General features: G+C 31.4%; 1 protein-coding gene across 1 annotated transcript in view; it reads right to left on the bottom strand.

Annotated features, from left to right (window-relative positions):
* Window positions 1–20618, bottom strand: part of LOC118185998 (excitatory amino acid transporter 1-like) — a 159577-nt gene extending 138959 nt beyond the window's left edge. The window contains exon 1 of the mRNA XM_085823798.1: window positions 20509–20618. Within this exon, the coding sequence (XP_085679924.1) occupies window positions 20509–20580 (72 nt within the window). The 5' untranslated portion in view covers window positions 20581–20618. The remainder of the gene's footprint in view (window positions 1–20508) is intronic.
* Between the last annotated feature and the right edge of the window lie 1993 nt (window positions 20619–22611).

Consider the following 22611-nt stretch of genomic DNA (forward strand, 5'->3'; position numbering starts at 1 on the left):
AAATGAAATTCGCGAAGTCTGGTTTCTAGACATCTTAATGCACCCTCCACTGGGACATTGGTGAATAATGATTTTACATCAAACGAAACCATGAGTAAATTACTAGGAGAAATGTTTTTAACCTTTTTTACAAACTCCATTGAATTTTGTATGGTGTAAATGTTATTGTCTAATAGAGTGGAAAATCTAGAAACTAAATATTTAGCTAAAGGATACGAGGCAGTACCTAAATTTGATACAATAGGGCGGAAAGGAATACCACTTTTATGAATTTTGGGAAGAGCATATAATCTGGCACAATTCGCAACAGATGGGATAAGCGAATGTTTTAAGTTGCTTGAAATGATTTGCGAAGATTTGATCGCAGTTTTTATTTTGGATAAGTCCGAAGGTGAAGGATCTTTAGGGATCGGATTATATGGTCCTTCGTTTAAGAGTTTAGTGACACCATCGATGTAAGTGTTCTTATCCATGACGACTATCTGGCCACCTTTGTCGGCCTTTGAAATGATAATATCCGGGTTAGAATGAATTTCGCGCATTGTAGCTCTTTCTCTCGCAGTTAGATTTGGTTTCAAAGGTTTATTATTGAATTTCACATTATGAGCGATAAGATGCCTAATCATTTCTTTCTGTGAATCTGAAACTTTACTGAACTTGAAAACTTTTTCGGTAGGAGCCAAAATCTTTGGAATCGAGGGTTTACAGGTTTGTGAGAAGTTAAAATTATATTTTAGAATTCTCTCTTGTTCTTCTGAAAGACTAACATTAGAAATATTAACTATTGGCTTGATGTTTACAATGGGAAGATTTTTTGAACTACTTGAACTGGAAGACTGTAAAAGAAGTTTTTCGAATTTAACTGCAAGGGTGTTTTTATGACGGTTAACTGCATTCTCCGTTCTAGACCAAGACATTTGTTCAAGGGCAGTGAATTTTGGATATGATTTAGCGAGTTCCAGATGAAGCTTATAGAGTTCATGTTCAATTTTGGACAATTGTTGACGTGTATCCCTTATCACGGACCGAAGTAAGGCAAGCTTGCAATTTAACAGAATTCTTGAAACGCGACTCGAAGGTTTTTGATTAGATTTGATTTGAATAAAATTGGGGATCAATTTTTTACATTTACATTTAAGTAAAAAGTCAAGATGATTCAGGAATTTTTGCCGTTTCAGGCGTAATTTGGTGAAACGATTAACGGATGAAGGCATGATAAACAATGCAGAAAATCAAACTAAATTAACAAAGCAATAATAAAGTACACACAAAACAGCAGAAAAATCCCTCACTGAAATGAATAGAAAACAAAAAGTTTGTAAGCAAAATGCATGAAATCAGACAAGCAAAGCACAATATCCAAATGTACAAAACATAAACATAACTTGAAAATTGCAAAAATGTACTCACCGAAACTCCTACAATCACAAAATGGCGGCCACACCACGTGCAAAAAAGAAAGCAAAATGTAAGCCTGTTTGGGGCTTCTATAATTAGACACAATAACACGCCGAATAAATACTAATTCAGAAGTCAAACAACAAAAATCAGCGTTATACCTACAAATTTTTTTTTTTTTTTTTTATTCTTGTCCAGGCTTTCTTATCTTATCTAATCATTATTTCCTGTCTTGTTCATTTGCGGTTTTGCAGCTGAAGATGATGGTTCGGTAAAACCATCGAAACTAGTCCTGTGAAAAATTTTTGTAGGTATAACGCTGATTTTTGTTGTTTGACTTCTGAATTAGTATTTATTCGGCGTGTTATTGTGCCTAAGTAAGTTATTAGAAAAACTAGATAGTGTTGACAAAACTGTTTTTGTAACAGGAAAAATATTTAAGAGAATTATTAGGTGCTTCATTAATATATAATATATACTATTTCACCCACTGCATTTGTATTTTATTGTTAAACAGTGTAATAATAATAATAGGATTTTTTTATAAAGACAGATTACTAATCTCCTTTTATTTCTTGCTGAAAAAGCTCTTTTGGAATATGTAAAAAAAAATCTGGAACGGATTAAAGACATATATCGAGATATCTGCATACCCACAGAAAACATTTGAGTGAATTTGCATGTGTACTATTAAGAGCAAGTAGGTTTTGCGAGGTAGAATTTAGAAAATGTGGGTGGGCTTGATGATTTGCTGTTCTTCAGCCTGCGAGACGTTTTCAAGGAAGTATTAAAAGTAGTTTAATCAGTATTACGAGCCTGTGATTTCTTCAAGTTCTGTTGGGGTTTTAGACTTCAGCAAGTCCACATGCAGTCCATTATACATCAACAATGAAGCACGATATTTTAAAATCAAAAGTAATGTCCAAATGGCCTCGGCCTTGCCATTAAAGACTATGCTTTGAAGTCAAGAGTTAAGTAATGTACGAAAAGGCAACTGAAAATACTAGCACCAGTTTTGTCCTTTTTGTCAATCTTTTACTAAAACAAATACGTATTGAGACTTTCATGAGCCAAAGAACTAATTCATTACCAGGTTTGGATAATGGAAATCCTATCGATAGGAAAAAAATGTGAAGAAAGAACAGTCATTACAAATGTTCAAAAAGAAAATTTTAAGATATTTAATTAATGACTTAATAGAATATTATTAATCTATTAATATGAAAGCTTGAGAATTTTCCTTCCTTTCTTTTTTTCCCTCACTCCTTTATTGCCAGATCAGCATGATGAGATGCTTTCGGTTTTCTTAGAAGACATATCTAAGATTTTATACACCTGCATTTTTGTTCAAAGAAAGAATGCCGCTTCTGTTAACGTACGTCTTTTATTGTACACATTTTCCATTCTTTACATTTTGATAATAGGGCAATAAAATATTATGACTTCGACCTCGAACGCAATGACTGAAGTAAACTTAACAAATTGTCTGTACTCTGATATGCTAAACGCCAGACTAATTTGTAAGAAGTGTTTTTAATTCGCTTTCGATGATATCATTTATATTTTTTATCATTAGCAAGTATTCATAATATAGGGCTTATAAATTATTACGAAAGGATTATATTTTTATTACATATTTAAGACGGCTATAAAACACAGCGTATGAAATTTTAAGGAAGTTTTACTGAAATTTTACTTATTTATAAAGTACACGTGTTTAGCAAACAGTGGCAAGCATTGACACAAAGTGGAGTCAAATTATAATATTATTTTCAAAAATTAAACGTGAAAACTATTTCAACTGCAGTTTTATTATTATTAATATAGATTTTGTATTTTATCGATTACACTATCATCCTAAGTAATTTAACAAAATATGAATGCTATTAACTCGTTTTTGGCACTTAAAAGCTTTACTTTCGTAAAAATACCTGCGGCCTTTCAAATGTAACAGCAGTGTAAATTAAAAATGTTACACAAACGAAAACTATTAGTAAATCACAGAGAAATGTCACTAATAGATATTAAAGTGATAAAAATCAGCCTCGAATTATTAGCCAAAAAGGTTATCAGTCTCAAAATGCGATTTTGAGTTGTTTCACTTTTTATTCAAGTCTGTTGCTATTCGGCAAAATGTAAAATATTTGTTTTTCAAATTTAATATATCTGTTAGTGATGAACAAACTAAGGTATTTAAAAGCAAATCCAGTTCTTAAGAAGATTTTTTTTTTTTTTTTTACTTTTTAATCGGGCTGATTTAAATAAAAATGCATATAATTTATGATATAAGTAATTAAAAGCATTAAATATTTTATGGAATTACATTAACATATTTTTTCACTTTTAAAATATACGGGATTAAAGGCATATTTATTTAATATCCTATAGAAATATTTCGCTATCCCAGCTGAGCCTTGTCTGCTGGTAATTACTACTGATAAATTCTAGAAAGAACTCTTTTCTGCTATTGTTAAAACCTGAACCGTTTCAGACATTTTCAGTGATTCATTTTATAACCAACCCATCAAGAAAAACCAAAAAAGACGTCAAAAATCTCAGATTTTGATATTAAATATTTTGATAAATTTTTTACACACGATAATCAAAGGTTTTCCCCTGTAATAGTTACAATAAAAATATGTAATCCTTTTAATGACTCCAGTTGGTAGTTAATAATGACAAATAATTGTGTTTTTTGCTTTTAAATCATTTATTTTGCTGATCAGTAACAGATAGATTAAATTTGAAAGAAAATTAAAATATCTAATAATACACTTCACCGAATGGCTGCAAACTGGCACGTGGAAAATGAAAATATTTTGTGTCGGGCTGTGGCAGCATATTTCGTTTAAATAGCTGAGTTTTGTATTGCATTTATTTATTTATTTAAATTTCTAAAATGAAAATATTACGCTTTACCGAGGGCCAACCCAGTTCTTCTAAATGACTAAATTTTTTAATTAAACTAAAAATATATTGATCTTACGCTGTGGTAACACATTGTTTGAGCTTGTTAATCAAAATTTCATGAAATTTTGATTAGCAAGCAACAGAATGCTACAGAATTCTTGCTACAGAAAATGCTACAGAATTCTTGTGCGAATTCGCACAAGAATGATATGAGAAAATTATGGAATGGTTCAAATTTTAACTGTCACCCAAAAGAACTCTTTTAAAGTTTACTATGATTTATCGGAAGAGATTATCAATACAGATGGTCCAGGGGAAATAGCGAAACATTTTATAGGATACTAGATGAAAATACATTTAGACTAACATGGGAACGTTCTATACCTTCTGTATACTTGGAAAGTGAAAAGCATAATTCTGTGAAAATATTTATTGTTTTTAATTAAATAAAAATGTCATGAATGTCAATGTTTTTAATTAAATAAAAATGTCATTAATATCATGAATAAAATGCTTTTTTTAAAATCAATCCGATTTAAATGCAAAAAAATAATAAGAAGAAGAACTCCCTTTTTCGCTTTTAAATATATTAGTTTGTTAAAGTATAACAGATTCAATTGAATCTTACATTTTGTCGAATGGTAATAGACTCGGATGAAAAAAAATCATTTTTGCTTTAGCCAAAATATTAATGCAATCTAAATTAAAAGGAAATGGGATGCTTTTCTTATCACCGTAACAGAAAACGAAACGAGTAGAGAACTTCTTTAAAACCTCGTGGTCTGGATAAAGCCTTAACTATCACATGCATCTTTCTCGTTTAAGATTTCTTCCACGATTTTCTTTATAAAATTAGCATGCTTGACCTTCTTCTCTTCCCGTTAGATTAATAATTATAGTTATCTAACTCATTACCTTGTCCACATTTCAGCGGCCTAGTTTATTATATGATGATGATATGCAAAGACAGAACAATTGCCCATAAGACTGAACATTATTATACGATGCCTTGGCACCACTAATGCTTTTACCTTATTTTTGTGAATGTATTCAAGTGTGAAGCACTGAGTTCCGTCTCAAGTTAACACTTTAAAAATTGTTCCGCTTGAAAGATTGATTTAAAATAAAAGGATAACAAAGCTTAGCTAAGATTAATAACGCAAAAATTATATGCATGTAATTTTTCATCGTTCTCACTTAGTAGTGCAACATCATTCAAAGCAGGTAGCTGATTAGGATAATTTAGGCACAATCTGCTTGGTAATGATATTAGTTAATTATACCAGTTTAAATATAATTGTGCCTAAAACTAGATTTTCATGCTTCAAAGAGCATCCTCAGCCTGATTTCTTTACTGAAGACAATCAATTGTTACATTAAAAAATAATCCAGCACTAATAGTTAGAATAGTAACTTTAACGTGGCATGAATATCCTGTTTTGAATAACAAACTTATCGCACCCGAAATTTACGAGATTATTTTTGAAAATGTTAGATAATTTTCGAAGTGTATCTTCAAGGTATTATATTTATAGTGCCTAAAAATACTTCATTGCAAAATATTACATATCTTAATTTCATTAACTGACTGCACCTTCGAACCTCGGCCAAAATTATTAGACTGCATTTTTTAGATGTCTTTAAAAATAGTAATGAGGTACAAAAATATTTATCTGCAAACAATTATGATTTTTATAAAATTATTAAAATTTGTAAAAAGTAAAAGAAAACAAACATTTGATCTTGTAAATCAGTTTTTTTTCCCTAAAAAATAAATTTTGCTAGTATTGTCAAGCTACTTTGTTTTAGTGGATATTGCATTTTTGAGCTAATTTGTTGATAATTTTGAAAACTTGTCTTTTGCGTCGCCATCCGTCTAAAATATTTATTATAAATATAATTTATTATAATATATATATATATAAATATTACAGAAATAAAACCACTTGCAAAGACCAAAGAAAAATTGGTAATCATTAAAATACATGAAAAAATATATAAATAAAAGTAAAACGGATATATTTTCACAAAGTTAATTTTAGTTGAACCGAAAAAAAAGACCACTTGGTGCTTATTGAAAATGTAAGGCATAGGACAAATATGAGCAGAAACTGCAGTTAAAAAATACAAACGTATTAAAATGCTTCGAGCTTATATATATAAATATAAATACACATACTATTAATTAATAATAATTGAAATTTATCTATAATTATTGCTTTGGAATAGCTTAGTCTGCTAATTAATAGCTCCTATGCTTTGCTGAACGACTGCACACTTCAGCATAGAAGACAAAAATATTTTAATCTGTGCAGTCGCAACACATGTCTTTTATATCTCTGAGATTGTGAATTCAATTCAAAAGACAAATATATTGCGTTTTCTCGAGTGGCAACACACTTTTTTTTTTATACTGAAGAGCTTTCTGATAAAATTTGAAACATCAAATCTTACATTTGAAGAATGGCAACGCAAAGCTAAGCTCTTAAATTGCTGAATTTTTAATCAAAAATTCCTTAAATTTGCTCAGAATGTAAAATAAATTTTAAAAAAATTCCAAATTCCAAATTCGGGTTTCAAGGTGCAAATATTCAGTTGGGCAAAATTAGGTGGCTGTAGTTACCGCCCAGTTTTTATAATGCAAGAAACATACATACATGCAGATTCTTCATTATTTTATAACAGAGATTTAAGTAGTTCTTGCTGAAAAAGCCAAAACATAAAGAACTTAACGTTCAGGAATGGTATCAAATCCTGTTTTTAAATAAGGAAAAAAAAAATAAATAAATAAATAAATGTACAAGCCCTCCCCCCCAAAAAAAAAATCTGAAAGGTTTCAGATTTTAAATTACGTCCAAAGGGGCGTGTTTTTAATGTTTTGTGTGTTACCTTTATTTATTAAATATCATGTTCTTTGCACTTAAACCAGAAAATTCAATTCAGTAGCAATGTCGCAAAATAATTTTAAAAGGAGCATATCTTTAGAATTTCCGATACACAGTTCCGCGCCTGCTGGAGATAAAAAGGATTTTTCTCTCCCGCCGTAGAGTATTGCCATTCCTCGCTTTAAAATCCTTGAGTTTGTTACTCAAAACTTCGTTAAAGTTTTATAAAATATGAAATCGATAATAAAACAAATTCCAAATTTCAAATTTGGTCTTCCACATGCCCATATTCGTAGGAGGATTACGTCATTCAAAATTCGATGGCTCTATGTTTTTCACAATGCGAGAAATATACATACATTTATGCAGATTTTTCATTATTTAATTTCTTCAAATGTAATGCAAGACTCTAACATTTGGTGGCAACAGCTTGAAAAGTGAAACGGACATTTACAGTGATTCAACGCAAAATCGCAAAACGAAAACAATAGTCCTTCGGGGACAAAGCCCCTTTGGACTAAAAAAAAAAAAAAAACACGTCAAACTGAGATTATCAAAAAGTTTCAATTCTCACGGAGAACTGAACAACATATTTTGTAACATTGTTAAGAAAACAAATTCACATTTGAATAAAAAGAGGAACTGGGCCAAAAAAAAAAAAAAAATGTGACATCAAAACGTGACAATCGAACTTTGTTTAGAAAATCAGTAAGAAATTGAAGACAAAATTCTTGTGAACTAGCTAAATTAGTTACCCAGTTATTACTAAAACTTGGAGAATGAGACTTGTAGTAGATGAAATTAAAATTCTTTCGATGCAAAATGTTTGTGTGATTCGAATTGTAAGTACGTAAGCCATATTTATGACTGTTATTCTCATGCAGATTGGAAATACGTCTCTTCAAACTTCAACAAGTCGTCCGCAAGATTTTTGAAACTGTAAGGTGTTTTATGTTAACCAATTTTTGAGATTTAAATCGTTACTATAATCGTTAGCTCTCACCAGTGTAAAGAAAATATTTAAGGTGAGGGGTTTTGAATGTTTTAGAGATAGGACATTTGACAGTGCGCTTGCAGTTTTACCTTTTGCTGCTTAGCTCGGACAGTTAATATTCTGACATTCGCGATTTGCTTGCGATTCCGACGTTAAATCGCGCCATTAAAGTTCTGAGCCTGCTTAACAGACCAAAGCCTAGTCTCCGGGTACGGTACTTTTAAATTCTAAATTGGCCTTTTGATTCCACACTTATCGAGATACATAATAGGACATGATCTCTTCGTAGTGTTTTACTATAAACATGAATTACCCAATGCTGATCATTGTGTCTATAGAGACACTGGATTTCTATATCATAAATGGAACGTTCCTAACGGAACAGTACTATATTCAACTTCCTGCAGCTAATGCCATTCTTTTCAAAAGATTCCTTATTGAGCAAATACATCTTGTTCTTAAAATTTGTAAAATTATGAATTATGAATCTATTTGAATTTGTAAATTTGAATTATGAATCTATTTGAATTTGTAAATTTGAATTATGAATCTATTTGCTGCATTGGAAAACGGCATTTGCCATCTCGCTTCATATAAACATAATAGTAACATATTTGTTTCTTTAACAGTTCATTATTTTAATTATAACTTCACACACAGTAATTTTTGGTATATGGCGTAAAGTTTTTATTAAGATAGTACATTAAATTTGAAATAAAATCAACGTACCTAATATTATAAATTACATAAATTAGTAAATCGTAAAAGAATGTCATTAAATGTCATTTACAGGAAAAAAATGAAGCTTGAGTTAGTATAATTTAATTATTACTGTCAAAGCAAATTAAAAACGACGTCAGATATGCAAAATTTTGAAATTAAATATCTCGCCCAATTTTCGCCGTATGAGAGTCGAACTTTTTGTTTTATTTTTCAAAATTAATATGAAGTTTTCCTAAATATAAGAAGGACCAGAAGAACGAATAAAAAGATAGATTCATAATTTACAAAATTAATTTCTTTAAATTAAAAAATTCCGAAATATGAATACCTGGCGACCGACACCAGAATTTTGCTTTTTTTAATTCCCGCTGTATACTTTCTGGCCTTAGGAACATTTTTATTTTGGATGAAAGAGATTTTACGAAAAGGACTCATAGTACTTTAAAAGATAAACAAGATAATATAAGATGAACAAAATCAATATCTTTGTCCATCTAGGGAAATAAAAGACAATTCCTATAACAATGTTATCCACTAAGAAATATTTCCCAACTGAGATAGCAACTGGATACTGTCATTTTATATCAGTAGAAATATATTTGGAAAAGGAATGTTCTGTAATAAGCGTGTTATCGTTTCACGATAAGTGAAATTACATTATGACTTTAAAATTTTGACAGCTAGAAAAGAATAAAAAAGATATGTGCTTTCATTTTCGGTTCCAAGAATAGACCGTGACTATGCATTTTGAATTAATTCACACCAAGATCTGATTAAATGTAATGCTGATTTTGAGGAAAAGAAATGGATATTTAACTAATTTAACCTCAGGTATTTTAAGGTTCGGTTAGCGATGTCATCTGTTATTTTATTGTCTCCAGTTCTAATCTTCAAGAAGGCATTGTCTATTTTGTAAACACGGTTGTGCTACAAAGTGGCCCACGATAGATCGAACCGGCACTTGGCAGAGGAGAAATCGAAAAGGACTTTGACTGCAGGACAGTGTGATAGCAGTACACTCCTCATTGGAAGATATGTCCTTAATTTTCACACCTGACAGAACTGTCTCGAAGATCTATGATTTATACGGTCACCTAATCTATCCATTTATTTATTTATTTATTAGTCCAAAGGGATTTGAATCCCGAAGGACTATTAGTTTCGTTTTGGCATTTTGCGTCGGACTCATAAATGTCGGTTCACTTTTCAAACTGTTGCCACAAAATGTTAGAGTCCTGCATTATATTTGAAGAAATTAAATAATGAAAAATCTGCCTAAATGTATGTATATTTCTCGTATTGTGATAAAACAAAGGTACATAGAGCCATCGAATTTTGAATAACGTAATCCTCCAACGAATATGAGCATGTGGAAGACCAAATTTGAAATTTGAAATTTGTTTTATGATCGATTTCCTATTTTTTAAAACTTTGACGAATTTTTGATTAACAAACTCAAGGATTTCAAAGCGAGCAATGGCAACGTTGTGCAGAAAAAACATTTTTATCTCCGGCGCGTGAGTCTCTGTATCGGAAATTCTAAAGATATGCTCGTTTTAAAACTATTTTGCGATATTGCTGTTGCACTGGATCTTATGGTTTAAGTGCGAGGAACATGATATTTAATAAAGAAAGGTAACACACAAAATGTTAAAAAACGCCCCTTTGGATGTAATTTAAAATATGAAACATTTCAGATTTATTTTTTTTTTTTAATTTTTTTTTTATTTATTTATTATTTTTATTTTATTTATTTGGGATGCAACGAGAAGGCGAAGGTTTTCCAGAAAAATATGCTAACTCTTGACGTACAGAAAATTGAATATATGCAACTCTTATACGAACGAGTTGTCGTTAAGTCCCACTGGACGGGATTCATATAGGTCAACTATGCCTGGACCATTTCTGTCATTATTTCCATAATGAGGGGCAGTCAAGAACACATGAATTATGCAAGAGAAGAAAGTCATAAAGTCACTTGTAAATCAAGAACATATGACTTACAATTCATGTGTTCTTAACTTGCTTTGGGTTTGGTTTATCTTGGGCCAACCTGTACAGTATGGATGCTGTTTTATCTGTTTTGTCCTGAGTTATATTGGTATGCAGCATAGCATAATTCCCCCCCCCTTTTTTTTTCGCTTGTCCATGCTGCAAATCTTTTCTTTCCCTCAAATGGAGCAAATAGAAATGAAGGATACTAAGTTACGGATCTTCTTTCATCAAGATGAACACCCACCCCTTTCTCTTACACCACTTTGGAAGCCATTTGCGTGACAAATTGAATTGTCCATTTCCACAACAATAATAGTCCAATTTTATGGCAACTCCCAAAGTTCTAATTTTACTCTATCAAATTTCTTCTTTTGAGGTTTTAGCAAAAATGTAATTTACGGTGAAATACTAATTGAAAACCTTGACAACATGCAGGAAATAATCATACAAGCAGCTGCAAGCATTATGCAAAATGTTCTCGCTAGAGTATGGATAGAAATAAAATACCGTTAGGGTGCGCTGTTCACAGTGCATATATTGAAGATTTTTATTTTATTCTGTTCCTGGGGACAATATTAAACAAAAGCACTTTCAACCCATTTCCTACACTAATTAATCATAGAGACCTCATGAAATTTCATAGCTCATTTTCAGATAATTTGTATGTCCACTGCCTGTTGCCTGGAAGCATAGAAAATTTTAGATTCTCTTACTTCATCCACATTTCCTTTTGTCTGCCTCTGAACATCCTTACTGATATCAAAGGATATTCGAAATTCCAGTTGTTATAAATTTTTCATGATAACATCAGATTTTTCCATGCTCTAAGCCCATGCACTCTACAAATGTAAGAATTCAATGGGAGGCCATTTCATTCCTGTTGGAATTAACTGTATCCTTCTTCAACTTTCCACTGCGTACACAGCAGCTTGAAAGTTTTCTTGTAAAAGCTTATTCACTAACATCAAATGGTTTCAAATCACTCTCTAAATTTCTCCAAAAGTAAAAAATGTAAAAATTAAAAATAGCGCTTCTTTGATAAAGCGGCGATGTCTTTTTGAACTTAATGAGATTTCAAACTGGGCGCATTCAGTAACAAGCCTTAGTATGACCATCAATCCGTTCTCAAATATGGTATATGAATTCTTATTTTTGACATGATTTTCCTCCCGAAAATTTCATAGCGCCATATTATCGTGCAGCATCAAGAACTTCTAGCAATCTTGTTGACGTTTCCATTTATTCCTCTAGATTTCATCAGATAAATTTGCTAAAATTAAGTTAGACAAGTGAATTTATTACAAAGGACATTCCAAAGTTACTCGTTGTGCAAGGAATTAAGAGAGTCTTCTCATTTACTTCTGTGGCATGACGGCTAATATATCGAACCGGTTCTGTGAAGCTCCGGTGTATGACTCCCAGCAAATGCATGGTTTAATTTCAAGAAATCCTGCTCCTCAAATACACCTGTTCACGATATTACCACTATTTTTTACTGCTTAAAGCTCTTCCAACAGCAGAATAAAATTATTTGCTACTTTACGGAAAAAATATTACGAATGCTGAATATTTAAGCACATGACCTTCTCTTGATTTAAAACTAAATAAAATAAGTGAAATAAATGCTGTAAAAATATTAAATTATCTAGATTAATATTTAATTCTTTTCATATTCTAAGTCACTGCTAAAAATTTTAAAAAAGGATAAATTAATCAAAATATTTTTATTTTACAATAATAATTTTATTGCAATTCATTGTAAAAACCCTCTTTATGTAACACGTAATATTTAAAACTTTCTTCTTTACCGATTCTCGTTGAAATTATTGTCATATATCTGTTATCAGGCCTAGGAATCACGAAACGCCGTTAAACGCGTATCTCTTGCTAATATTTTTATAATTTTATGCGAGTGAAAAGTTTGTTTCCTTCTCATACTCATATTTCCTAAAGCTCCTCTTTATATTTAAGTAGCCGCTTGGGTGGCTAGCCACCTGGAACAGCCATCATAAAGAATGAAAAAATAAATAAGAATTTTAATAAAACTATTTTTAATTAGAAATCTTATGATTTAAATGCATTTTTATTCAAATCAACGTGATTAAAAAGTCTACTTTTAACAGTTCTACAGTTAAAAGTAGAAAAAAGTACTAAAGTTTTAACAGTACTACAGTTCATCTTCTTTAAATCGGTTTATTTGTTACCCAGTAACAAACAGTTTTAATTCGAAAACTAAATATCTTACGATTTAATTGACAGCTCAACATGAAGGTGCGTTGAAGGTAAAAAAAAAAATATTTAGAGCAATGACAACATATTGCAATTTAATAGCTGAGATTGCTGATTAAAAATCTGATGTGTACACCACATGACTTCCTTGCACGGAATATTAAATTATACGCATTTTTTCTTGCATTTCATTTAAACGTATTGGATTGAATTAAATCTACTTCGCCGACAGCGTACAAATCACAGTAGAATAAATGTATTCTTTAAAATTCATTCTATTTGTTTATCATAGCGATATTCTGGTGCTAGGTTCACTTAACAGTATTATATTTCGTTCATATTATAACTCAGAATGCACAAAATTTACATCATTTAAAGAATTAGCTAATCGTTGCCACATGTTCTATTCAAATACTATAATAAAGGCAGAACGATGTATAAAAGAAATTAAGCAAACAAAACAAAAAAGAAACAGTTTTTCACAGACGATTGAGAATTTCTCATTCAATTAATTCAGTTCTCACTTCGCGACAAGGCAAAAATACATAAAAACTCAAAATATCTGTATTAAAAATTACGAAATAAATCTTAAACACTTATTTCCTCAAAAAAATTCCAGAAAGGATTAAGCATGATTTAATTCACAATAATAAATGAAGGCGTTATCTTTGTTGTTGTGAAGGTAAGTTTCTCTAGATTGGCAACAAATCCACTATCCTGCTGTTTCAAATGTAAACAAGCAATGGCCGCCATCAAGAAAATTATTAGGCTCAGCGGCATTTAAACAACTTTAAAATTGTTGATAATTCTAAAAATATAGCATAGAGATTTACTAAATGCATAAAAAGCTTAAAGAAGATAAGAACAACATAATTCAATCATTTTTAAAGCAAGAAGTGTACAATTTACAAACATATAAGAGTAAAGAAACTGAGATCACTGAGCCGGGTAACAGAGTGGATATATATATAAATACTTGTATATTTATATACGTTTGATGCGGCCGATTGCAACCAAAATACGAGGTGCACATCTACATGTTATAGCAGTCCTATATACAAAATTTCACCGTTATGAGGCTACTCGTTTCTGAGTTATGCGAGATACATACGTTCGTACAGATGCCACGAAAAATTCTCTTCAGAATTCATTTTAAAGCAGTTATATATATATATATATATATTTTTTTTTTTTTGAAGGAAAAGAGTATTTTATTCTGTCCTTACGTACAGATATCACGCAAAAACATCGTTAAATTGCATTCAATAGCGGTCAAAGTGGATATTTTCGTTGAAATATGCTGCCTGAAACCTTTCGCAATTACAATACTTCCTTTTTACTTCGTACAAGGAAGTAAAAATAAACGAATAAATGTCTTACATTTTGCCGAATGGCAAAAATCCGGGTGCGCTGGAGATAAAAATCAAGGAGGTTAGAATAAATTGAATAATACTCCGTGCAATGAAATTAAAGCCATGAAACATCACGGTATGACGTCACGACTTATCATGGCCGCTGCCGTGGGCGGGCTTCTGGTTGGTTTTGTTTACACTGATGTTGTCTACATGTTATAAACTAAATCTACAATATGAGTATATATATATATATATCCATGAGTATGAGTATATATATATATATATCCACGAGTATGAGTATGAGAATATCCATGAGTTTTTATCACAATTATTAGAAAAAAGTGATTATTTACCAAGATATGCGTATTTGTTAACTTCTGTTTTTAATGGCAGAGGTGATTTTCGAATGCTTTGACGGCAGAAATAGAAAAGTCGATAAGATGTTTCTTTTACATACTTTAAATACCTGCGAGTTAGAATAAATATTTATAAATGATGCGATGTTAATTTTAGGATATTTCTCGCAAATGATAAAATGTTTAAGTGATAAGCTTGCTTATAATATTGTTATTTACATTAAAGCAATAGTTAGGAATGAGAATGATCTGAGTTCTGGATGAGCTAATGGCTAACTGGATGCTAATTATATGCATTTCCTTTGTAGTTAGGAAGGGAAAAGTTAATTATTAAAAACATTATTGACTAACACTGAAATACGTAAAAAATAATTATTTTTAAATTTCTTTGTTTCGCAAACTTATTTTCAAAAGTATCAAAATTATAAAAATAAGGTAAAGTATCTAGTCATTTTAAGTTCATGCATTTACCATGACTGACTAAGTTCTCAGATGCACATGAAACTTTTTGCGACTGAGTACATTCTTCGTGTCGTCATTATTTAGCTAATTAGATAACTAAAGAAAATTCAATAATTTCAAAAATAACAATTTATCTTGTATAATGCTTGTTAGGCTCAGTTTTAGACTTCAGAAATTGATACTAAGTAATAGTAATTTAGTGATAATCCAAATCAGAAAGAGGTATTAAAAAAGTCTATTTGAAAAATAAGTGAACTTGGCTCACTATAAGTTGATTAATATTTGATATATTCTCCATGATTTTTGATAAAAGATCCCACAGATATATTTTATCAAACAAATCTTACATTTTACAAAACACATAAAAATGATGACTTTATAACAAAACACACACGATTGTTCAAAATTCATAGAATTGTTATTTTATATTAAGTACGTAATGCTGTGGATCATCTGCAATTTAGTTTTCGACTCTTACGGATAAGAATTTTAATTCCAAAAGCCTATTCTAATGGCATGTGGTAGAATTGTCGATCGCTAGTAATTTCTTCACTGCTTACGCGGTAAAGTCGTTGAACACTGGTAGTTCAGCTTGAGCTCGGTTCTAGGCTGGCTACAGAGCATTTTCGTGAGTTTCCCTATGTATAATGTTAATATAAGCCAGTTTCACTTAGAAAGATCCTCCACTAAAGCATCCTTCCCGCAGGCAGATAGTCCTTGCATATGCTGTCGTTATCAAATAAACTGAAACTGCTTCTCAGTTGCAAAATTTCAAATTCTCGGTTCTTATGATCTTTGTCTGTGGGATATCGGATATCGCAACTAATAATTGTATGTATGATAGTTAGTATTTTTAAGCTACTGTCATTACGGCCAAAAGCTATTTTCATCTTAGAATTAGACAAGCGAACTTACAGCGAAACAAAGAACAATGAGTAATCGCCCGAGATGGATTACCCATAACTAAACAAATATCATGATTGCTTTAACTAATAAACTAATGCACGATCACACAAAGACATTTTTAAACAGGATCTTTGCATTTGAATAATTCATACATATTAATGAAAACTTCGCCATTTTTTTCATGGAATTCTAGCATTTAAATTGTAATTTAAGCTACGTTAAATTAGTTGGTTGATTTTCTTTAAATTAGTTAAAGTTTTATTAAGATATGAAGACTAACTGAGTTAGAAGTTATACATATGGGAACATTTCCCAAACAAAACTTTTGGGTTTCCTTAATTTATGCATGACTAACAGCTAGCGCGGTTATAATAATATAATAAGTCTAAAACACTCATTATAAAAAAATAGAATATATACGTCATGCTCTTAATGATTCGAACTAGTTTAATTTCACGGTCTCATCCAATAAAAAATAATAACAGTGATGAAGTATTGCATTTAGTGCCTTTAAATCGCTTAGTTTTTTCGTCATCATAGGCAGATGAACTTTAAAAGAAAAATTAAATATCTTACGCTTTGATGAATGGCAACACACTGGCACGTGGAAGATAAAAATACTTTATTTTGGGCATTGGCAACATATTTCTTTTAAATAGGTAGTTTGTCGATAAAATTTAAAATATAAATATTTTACTTGCCAAGCGGCAACACATTTCTTTCAACTTGCCGAGTTTTCTGATTAGATTTAAAACATAAATATCTTACGTTTTACGGAATGGCAACAAATTGCTACTTCAAAGTCGTGAAGTTCGTTCAACAATATTCATTAAATTTTCGAAAAATATGAAATATATTTAAAACATTCTGAATTCAAAATTCGTGCTTCGAAGTGCACATGTTCGAGTGGAGAATTGCGTGCGTTTAAAATCTGGTGACTTCAGATGTATTCGTTTTTCCACAATGCGTAGAAAATACTTACAGGTTATTCAACAGTCGATGTTATACAAGAGAAAAACTTCACAGAAAAAACAAGTAGCCACAATTTTAGTCACACAAAACAAGACCGGGAAGAATTACGAGTCTTCAGTGATTTTTATCGCTTTAAACATTACTGAAAATATCTTTATGAAATATCATGAAAATTAGGCTTGCATTTCATAAAAAATTTCCAAGTTTTGAGAGCGCTTAATAAAATTCTCTATTCTAAGTAACGTATTCTACTTCAATTTCCTTTTACGCTTCTTGGAAAAGAAGGAACAGTGCCAGATTATTCATAAATTACTCTTCATTGTCTACATCAAGAAAAGTCAAGACTGTAATTTGTACTCAAATAAAGTTTCCCAAGCAGAAGTGCTGCTAAAAACCACCAAACATTTGTAATTTTAAATTCAAAAGCTCGGTTGTCAGTGGTGAATGGGGCTTTCTATTATCCACCGATGGAACTAAAAGGTAAACCTGCTGAACGTTGGCAGTTTGGCTCGGATCCACGGTAAAAATTCTCGTTGAATGATAGATTTCATGAATTTTACAGCATGCAACGCGATAAAAAGTCAATCCCCTTTTAGAATATCCTCCACAAGCACATACCTTCCCTTAAGCAGATAACCTTTGAGAGCTTCGATGTAATTTAATGAATTCGCATTTCTGTATGACTAAATGTAAGTCAACCAAAACTTTTAGATTTTAAACTTTATGGTTCTTAGCTCTAAAAGTTGTATTAGCACAGAAGAGCATTTTTATATACGTTATGGAACTGGAGATACCTCTGAAGATCTACCACTGAATTTCTCTTTCATATACTCTTTCTGACTCTTAGATAATTCTTGCAGAATATCCTAACCAATCATATGAAAATGGTAACAGGGAAGGTAAATATTGTGACAAAGAAGCTCATGTTAGTTAAGAAACCAATATCGAGGAAATGGTAACATAGTTTTTCCTGCTCATTGCATGAACTTGGTTGCTAGTGGTACAATAAAATGTACAATAATTGCACTGAATTTCTTTTTTAACCTGATATGAAGTTTCTTTACCTCGTTTTCTGGTTTTTAGAGCACTAAAATATTCTAATTAAGCTTGTATACTTGACCCTGAAACCACTCTGTGAAATCAAATGAGGTGCGAGGATTGAAAAGATTAATGCTATTAAGTACGAGCTTATAAACATAATTCATGTCTTAGGTCAGGTGGAAAAAAATTAAACCTGTTTCAATGAGACATCCAGTCTGGCTTAAAGAGATCATATCATTTAAGTCGTCTTTGTGCCTTGTCATCTGGTAGCTTCGTATTAAACTCAGTAAAGTTAATGAAGCATATTGTTTAAGGCTTACTGTTAGATACTAGAACAAAGCTTATAAATGTTATGTAAGTACGAAGATTTCTAGGCAATGGTTTTAGCAGAGTTACAAACACGCGAAAGAACGAAATTAACTGCGTCTTTAGCTGGTGTTATCTTTTCTATATTGGTAAATTATGAAGAATCGGTATGTATGTATGTATGTTCTTCGGATTGTGGAAAAACGACGGTACCTAGAGCCAACCAAATTTGAACACACATAATCCTCCACCAGAACACGTGCACTTCGAAGTCCAAATGCTCATTGTTTCGAATTTAAGTAACATTTGATTGAAGACTCAGTGATGTAAAAGCTTTATATTGCACTCGGTAAAAGCGCAAGATATTTCTTTTTCAAATTTAATCAGTAAACTCGATGATTTAAAAGAAATATGTTCCAACAGTTGTCTGTCAACGTGAATCAACAAACTCAGAGATTTAAAAGAAATATGTTCCAACAGTTGTTTTTCAACGTCAATCAACAAACTCAGCGATTTAAAAGAAATATGTTGCCACTTCCCGAATTAAAATTTTTATCTTCCGCGTTCCAGTGTCCTCAAAGTGAAAGATAAAATTTAGTTTTTCTTTCAAATTTGTTCTGTTATTAATTAATAAAGTAAGGGTTTTAAAAGCAGTAAACGCAGATTCATTTTAATTATTATTACTTACTACTAGTTGTACCCGTGAAATTTGCCTTAGCTGGACCTCATTAAGGATATATTTTCATTTTTTATCATAAACGTTTTAGGCTGCTGACGTAGGCGGCTTGTTCACTTCAAAGATATAATATTGTTGCATGTAGATTTGTGCAAGGTAGTTTTCTTACGAAAGCAGGGAGTAGTAGCGAACAGCCCAAAAGGAAATTAATTGGGAATGAACTCTTTCAAAACTGAAATACCCATAAATGTTATGTCTTGAAGGAATTTGAATAGCAAAGTCAATAGTCGTTATTATGTTCAGTATTATTTGTAATCAGAGCTAGAATAACCACCGTTACCCTAAATAAGCACGTGCTAGGTTATCAAGGAAAGGAGGCATCACAAAAGATAAGGAGCACCACAAAAAACTTCCATTGGTGGTTTTACTGCGGAATGGACAACTAAACTAAAACAGAAAAAGAAGAAATAGCGTCAAAGGGGATATCAGTATATGTGAGAACACCCAATATCTTTTATCTCTAAAATCCTTAATCTGGCTCTGTTTGAAATTGATTCGCAACGATCCGTTTCGAGACCAGTGGCCTAAAATACTTATTATAAAATGAAGAAAAATGTAATGATTTGATTGAATCCAGTTAATGTAATTTCACGGGTTTAGTTAATAATTAATAATAGTGGTTACTGATTTTAAATAGCCTAATTTGTTAATTAATAACAGACGTAATTTGAAAGAAAAATTAAATATCTTGAACGACAAAAACACTGAGGCATAGAAGATAAAAATATCTTAAATCGGGTAGTAGCAACACATTTCCTTTAAATCGCCGAATATGTTGATTAAATCGGGAAGACTAATATAATGCGTTTTTTCCGCGTGACAGCACACGTCTTTTACATCTCTAGATTATCTGATTAAATTTGAGATATAAATATCTTACGATTTACAGAGTGATGACACGAAGCTTTGGAATCTTTGCATTTTTACTCAAAAGTTCTTTAAATTCGCCTAATATACGAGATAAATCAAAAACCAATTAGAAATTCAAAATTGGACTTCGAAGTGTACATGTCTAGATGAAGAAATATATATGTTCAAAATCTGGTGGCTCTAAGTGCAGCCATTTTTCTACAATGCGAGAAATGCACATAAATACATATTCTTCATTATGTGATAATAAAGACAGGGGTTACTTCCTTACCTCATTATAGAATAAAATTTATCGTAGTTAAAAATATGCAGATCGCTACCATTTTCATCAAACAGTTGCGGTTACAAAAGAAAAAAGGGATTTTGTTACCATATACACCCATGATGCATCACTCCTTTTCGCCTCCCTTTTGCGCTCCTGGGATCTCCTAAACAAAGACATTAAAAATTCCTCAAAGAGGGTGAAGAATTAATGAGACAACACTTATGCTAACAACAAGGAACTCTCAACAACAAAAAGGGAAGAAGAAGGAACCTAAACTTCCGATGTGAATCTTGTCTACGTAAAAGATGATTCGTTCGCGACGTCATACTTCCGGTCATGGTCAGAAAAGTAAAGGTTTTGCCATTTTTGATTACAGCTTCGTGGGAAGTTTGAATGCTCTTGAATCTATGAATTAAAATCTAGGTAGAAAAGAACTTGACAGTGGAACGGGCGACATTGTTTTCTTGGATATAATTTCCGAGAGTAACAGCTAGTCTTCGATTCCTTTCGAATAAGTTTAAAGATAGGTGTGGCTTCAAAAATAAAAGGCATGCTTATTAAATTTTAAGCTCACGGAACTTAATCAAATAGACAGTAATCATAATTTTATGTTTTTAATCCAAGCCGTAATAAAAGTGGTTATTTACACAAACAATAAAACATGGAACCTGATAATTATTTGCAATAACTCGCTAAGCTTAATATTTCAAAAATCAATAAAGATGTAAATAAGTTTAAGAGAAGATAAAAGTGATAAATAATAATTAAAACAGTTAATGGACCTCTTTCGAATAGAAATGTAACAAAAATCATTTAGGGTATATGAAGACGGCTTAGCACACGGGGACTATCTGCTCGTCAATTATTACATCATAATATAAACTACTGCATAATGTAAGCATAATACTGCATAATACATCCTAGCAATTGCAGTGTTATTTATTCTAAACACTAAGCGATTAAATCACGACAGAAAACTGAAAAGATGTTTCGGAATTATGATTGTCTGTGCAATGTGAATATGGCGTTCGAAGTTTTCTTTTCCTCTGACCAAACGCTATCAAAAAACATCTATATCCTTTTCCTTCCCGGGAATCGAACCCGATGTCTTCCAAACTGCTAGCTGAATGCGTTGACTACTATACTCCAGAGGTAGGAGGAAGAGGCTACGTTTAATTCATTATGTCAGTATGGTTAGGTTAAGTTATTTGGAGATGGGAAAGAATATCTATTTAAGGGTAGGGATGGCTTCATGGAGGACTTTCTAAAGGAAACTTTCTCGTATTCATGTTATACACGGGAGAAATTACTAAAACCGACCAAGCAGCCAGTCCGTTTGTCTGGACTTAAGTCGAACTACTAGCATTTAGTGACCTTAAACCACTCGACCACTGTTTCCCTGGAGATGAATGTAGAATAACATTTCGGAAGAAGAAAAAGGGATCTTTCTTTTACTTTGCATCCCAAGGAAACAACAAAGAAAAGAGTTGTGTTTAATGAATCTTCAGTATGATACGGTTATTTAAGAAATGGAATGAAACGATGTTACTGAACTAAGAGTAAATATCAGTAAAAAGAAAATATTATCACCCCTCCAAGATTATCTTCTTATTACTATCATAATTTGAGGTGGTTTTTCACTCAAAAAAATGTTTGCCTAAAACTGGTATGCATTAATACTAACCTTATTAGAAACTGAGACAAATGTGTCTATTCCTATGAAATATCCATTTTGGGAAAAAAATATGTCCGCTAAGCTTCAAATGAGTAAAACCATTAAACAAATTTAGAAGATAAGTCTTACAAAGGGTTATTTCCAACGGAACAATATTTTAATCTGTAGGTCTACAGAAGAACGCAGTATGTGAGCTAAGCTTCAGAAAAATAATGTTGGTTCCCAATAAACGACGTACCACGTTCAAATTGTTGGCACCAGATATTTCACCCTGTATTATTTAAAAAAATTAAATAACGAAGAATTGTGTATGTATTGTGAAAACCTATAGTAACCAGAGCCATCATATTTTGAATAACGTAGCCTTCCACCCTAGCATGTACACCTGGAAGCCCGAATTTTGAATTTGTTTTATTATTTATTTCATATTTTGTAAAACGTTAATGAATTTTTGATTAATAACTCAACAATTTGAAAGAGAGCATTGGCAGCACTGTACGAAATAAAACATTTCTATCTCCAGCGATTCGGTA

Source organism: Stegodyphus dumicola, chromosome 9 (genome assembly GCF_044657685.1).
Source record: "Stegodyphus dumicola isolate Sdum_Otavi_A_Nest chromosome 9, ASM4465768v1".
NCBI classification, from domain to species: domain Eukaryota; kingdom Metazoa; phylum Arthropoda; class Arachnida; order Araneae; family Eresidae; genus Stegodyphus; species Stegodyphus dumicola.